This window comes from Punica granatum, chromosome 3, assembly GCF_007655135.1.
Source record: "Punica granatum isolate Tunisia-2019 chromosome 3, ASM765513v2, whole genome shotgun sequence".
NCBI classification, from domain to species: Eukaryota; Viridiplantae; Streptophyta; class Magnoliopsida; order Myrtales; family Lythraceae; genus Punica; species Punica granatum.
The window spans coordinates 33,812,897-33,817,407 of record NC_045129.1 but is presented as its reverse complement, the minus strand read 5'-3'; the positions used below and the strand labels follow the sequence as shown (position 1 = coordinate 33,817,407).

At 42.7% G+C, this 4,511-nt stretch overlaps 1 protein-coding gene across 1 annotated transcript; it reads left to right on the top strand.

Annotated features, from left to right (window-relative positions):
* The first annotated feature begins 771 nt into the window (after positions 1–771).
* LOC116200564 (G-type lectin S-receptor-like serine/threonine-protein kinase LECRK2) lies at positions 772–3,783 on the top strand. Its single transcript, XM_031531400.1, has 4 exons — positions 772–843; positions 1,388–1,718; positions 1,824–1,920; positions 2,320–3,783. The coding sequence occupies exons 1-4, from the start codon at positions 772–774 to the stop codon at positions 3,767–3,769; spliced, it is 1,950 nt and encodes a 649-aa protein (XP_031387260.1). The 3' UTR covers positions 3,770–3,783.
* The last annotated feature ends 728 nt before the right edge of the window (positions 3,784–4,511 follow it).

The window sequence follows — 4,511 nt, the reverse complement described above, 5'->3', positions numbered from 1 at the left end:
TGAAGGACTTTTCGCTAGATATGTTGTATATATTGTAAGTATTAAGTTATGTACCAAATGCTTGTGGATACGGCGCGACGTGAAATTTTTGGTTTAGTCATTTTAATATACTGTGGGTATTATGCTAAATGTTAAGATGATGAGCCTAAGAGTTTGTGCTGTGTATATATTTATATATAGCAGCGTGTTGGTTGGCTTACTTATATATATGTATTTAGGAGCTTATGGCAAAAGATATATATATAACAGGTTTATGAATTGAATGGATATTGAGATATTTTAAGCGAAATTATGTTGGATTTTCGGGTGGTGACAGATATCTCCTACTGCTAAAAGCTGTAAATGCAATACCATACAATTTGTTCTGCTTCATGTGAAAAAGAGCAGGCAAAAATGGCTTCTTTGTTTCATGGGCTAAGCCTAATTCCCATACTTTGCCTCCTTCTCCTTCCACACGTTGCCATCTCTCAAACCAACATAACTGTGGGCAGTTTCATTGTCGCCAGTGACGATAAATCCTCGGGGCACTGGCTCTCTGCTCCTTAGACTACGGATATTGTAGTCTGCTGCATTTGGATATCTCGATATGTTAATGCAAACGCAGTACAGAAAGCTGTATTTTCATCGTCAATGAGAAAAAGTTTTAATTCTTGTACCAGTGACAAGAAATATAAAGCTGTATGTAAGTGATGACTACTGCTACATGCATGGGCCATGGCTCTGTAAACAATCCTATATACCGAGATAGTGCACATGATAGAAGGGACAATCATGGTACAAGAAAAGCCTTATCGGGACATACTCTGCAACTGGGAGAATCGATTGTCAATGATGACTGTTTTGGTAAGACGTTCTAAAAGGTTCCGAGGGCTGGAAAATTATATGAAGCTGAAATACTGTAGCCGTACTGTTTTGGCGTCTCTGTAAAAGATTATGACGATACAAAGAACAGCCTTAGACTTGCAAAGGGCACTGGAAGAAAAATGCACTCTCGAATTGAATGGAATGGATAAGGACTTGAGAGGTCAATGGAAGTAGATTAGGCTCTGGAATTCCAACGTAAAGGGCTCCACACGTTAATGTAAAAGTTAGGCAAGAGGCATCATTATAAGTCTCGTGGCTTTGAACCAACCCAAGAAGCAGAATTAGCACTTGCTCTCTCATGGCTTCTGCTACCCTTACACTTTTTCTTCTTCTTCTTCCGCTTGCCACACTGGCCCAAGCTCAAGGCCACATAGGCTTGGGCTCATCTCTCACCGCAGATGATCAGAACTCATCATGGAAGTCACCCTCGGGAGACTTCGCCTTCGGGTTCCAGAGGATTGGAAATGGGGTCTTCCTATTGGCCATATGGTTCGATAAGATACCTGAAAAAACAATTATCTAGTCAGCGAACAGGGATAATTCAGCTCCTCAAGGGTCCAAGGTCGAGTTGACCCGGAAAAGGATTTTAGTACTCAATTATCTGGGAGGGGGAGAGATTTGGGCTCAGCCAGCGACAAGTACCAGAGCTTCCTATGCTTTTATGCTAGACACTGGAAACTTTGTCCTAGCGAACGAAGCAGGCTCCAACTTGTGGGAGTCCTTCGGTGAACCTACTGATACCATCGTGCCTTCTCAGGTATTAAATCAAGGGACTGAAGTCATCTCCCGGTATTCCGCCATGAACTACTCGCGCGGGAGATTCCGGCTCCTCTTGCAGCTTGATGGGAATCTCTGTATGCACACTCGTCCGGTCTATGATTGGGCCTACTGGTATTCAGTCACTGTTGGAACTGGATATCAGGTGATTTTTAACCAAACCGTTTAGATCTATCTTGCAGCAAGGAATGGTTCTTTGGCCTACAACATAACGTCTGGCACGTTCTCGAGCATGGATTTATACCAGAGAGCGGTCCTCGAGTATGATGGAGTGTTCAGGTAGTATGTTTACCCGAGAAACACAAGCTTGAGTTTGGAATGGCCCAGGGGCTGGACCCTAGTTCTTTCCCCTATCCCATCGAACATCTGCACAAATATGAGTCAATCTATTGGCCCAGGGGTATGTGGGTGGAACAGCTACTGCATCCTCGGAGACAACCAGAGGCCGAGATGCAAATGCCCTCCTGGATACAGCTATATTGATCCATCAAACCAGATGAATGGATGCAAGTCGGACTTCCTACCTGAGAGTTGCGTTGAAGGTATTACTTTAAAACTAGTTGATGTAAGATGAGATCATATACAGTAGGAAAGACTACAAAAATTTTCTCTATGAAAATCAGAACAAATACAGAATTTAATATTTTCATAAAACCTCTCATCTATTTCTGTCTTCAGGTACAGCGGAAACAGATTTGTTCACATTGCAGGACATGCCAAACGCCAACTGGGGCTATCCAATTACAAGCGTTATGAAAAACAGGATGAGAACTTCTGCAGGCAGGTTTGTTTGAGTGATTGCTTATGCAATGTTGCGATATTTAAAGAGGGCAACTGCTGGAAGAAGAGGATGCCTTTCTCCAATGGAGTGGTAGATCCCACTGTTAGAGGAAAAGCCCTCATCAAGGTGAAGATCAATAACTCTACTCCAAAAATTGGTTGCCCAAAGAAGAAAGGTAACGGGCCATTGGTTATCATCGGATCAGCCATTCTTAGCAGCTCTGCAGTATTTAACCTGATCCTACTTCTCTTAACTTCTCTGATTTGGTTTCGATACTTTCACGGGAAAAATGCTAGAACTTTTCAACTGTACCCGGTAAAGCGGTTCTCTAGAATGCAGAGCTTTACGCACAAGGATCTCACAGAAGCCACTGGTGGGTTCAATGAGGAGATGGGCTGGGGAGCTTATGGGTCGGTATATAAGGGAGTTCTCGCATCTAATGATAGAAGGGTCATCACGGTAAAAGTGTTGGAAAAGATAACTCCAAATGGTGATAGAGAGTTCAAGACCGAAGTGGACACAATTGGATGGACCAATCAAAGGAACCTAGTTGAACTTATTGGGTTCTGCAACGATGGGAAAAACCACCTTTTGGTGTATGAGTTCATGCCTAATGGTTCACTAGCTGACTTTAGGTTTGGAGGTTCGAGGCTGAGCTGGTTCAAGAGAATCGAGATTGCCTGCGGGGTCGCAAGGGGCCTCTTTTACCTCCATGGGGAGTGCAGCAAGCAGATCATCCATTGTGACATAAAGCCACAGAATATCCTCCTTGATGAGTCTCTCACGGCAAAGATTTCCGATTTTGGGTTAGCGAAGCTTTTCAAGAATGACCAAACACAAACTGTGACTGCGGTCAGGGGAACAAAAGGATACCTAGCTCCAGAATGGTTCAGAAACATGCCGATTTCTGTGAAAGTGGATGTTTACAGCTTTGGGATTGTGCTGTTGGAGCTGATTTGCTGCAGGAAAAATTGCGAGTTTGAATTGAATGACGAGGCTCAGATGATACTCTCTGACTGGGTTTACAATTGCTACCATGAAGATAAGCTCGACTTAATTGTAGAGGGAGATGAGGAGACGCTTGGAGACATGAGTAGAGTGCGAAGATTCGTGATGATAGCAATGTGGTGTATCCAGGAAGAACCATCTATGAGGCCGTCTATGAAGAAAGTCACTCAAATGCTCGAAGGGGTGGTTGAGGTCTCCATTCCGCCGGGACCATTCTCATTTATCAGTTCAATCCTAACATCATATCTTGATATCTGTAATATGATGCATGCGATTGAAGTAAAGGCTGTGTCCTGGAGAATGTCATGTTTGTTTTCATGTCATTCAAATGGCGAGTAATCAAGTTGTCTTGGTAATCACAATTGCAACCGAGTTTTTAATCACATTTCCTGTCATGCGGATAAAGTTAGAATTTGTTGATGATATAATCTCGGCTTTGCACTACATACGTAAACAAAGCGAGTCGAAGATTTTTAATCAACTCCTTTGGATAAGCTGAGAGTCCTCTGCTGGGCTTCGGTTCGCACATGTTTGCCTTTTTGCAATGGTTCATCGGTATTAGAGCCAGCCAACCTTTCATAATAGAAGATCGAACTCGATTCAACTCCTTCATATTTATGAGACTTGTATCGGTTACTGCATCCAACCTTTTACGCGGTATGAATTGGCTATGCCTTTTTGGATGAAACAAGTGTCACCAATTTTGATAAGATCAAAAGAAAGTTCTGTTGGTTTATATTTTCCAAGGTTGGTCCAACTTAATGTTGGAAGATATTTCCCAAATTAATATGATCAGGTGATGCAATGTAGACCACAGAACGAAAGCTCACCTATGATGGTTGAAGGAGCAAATTCGATTTCCTATCCACCCCCGTGTCCACTCCCATTCAGTACAACCATCATTGTAAGAGGCAATGGAAGAAAATTTCACTATGGAGTCTAGTGGAATAGATGAATACTTGAGAGGTCAATGGGAGTAAATTATGCTCTAGAATTTTTGCGTAAAGGGCTCCATTCAGTGGATAGTTCATGGCTGAAGTGGTGCACTAAGTCCATGGAATCATGTCTCTCCACCAGTGTT

Bases quoted from the DNA above. Each gene is read 5' to 3' on its own strand.
- LOC116200564 (XM_031531400.1), top strand. From the start codon at position 772: ATGGTACAAGAAAAGCCTTATCGGGACATACTCTGCAACTGGGAGAAT. The intron at 1,719-1,823 runs GTATGCACACTC...TCTATCTTGCAG, and splicing joins GCAGCTTGATGGGAATCTCT to CAAGGAATGGTTCTTTGGCC. The intron at 1,921-2,319 runs GTAGTATGTTTA...TTCTGTCTTCAG, and splicing joins GAGTATGATGGAGTGTTCAG to GTACAGCGGAAACAGATTTG.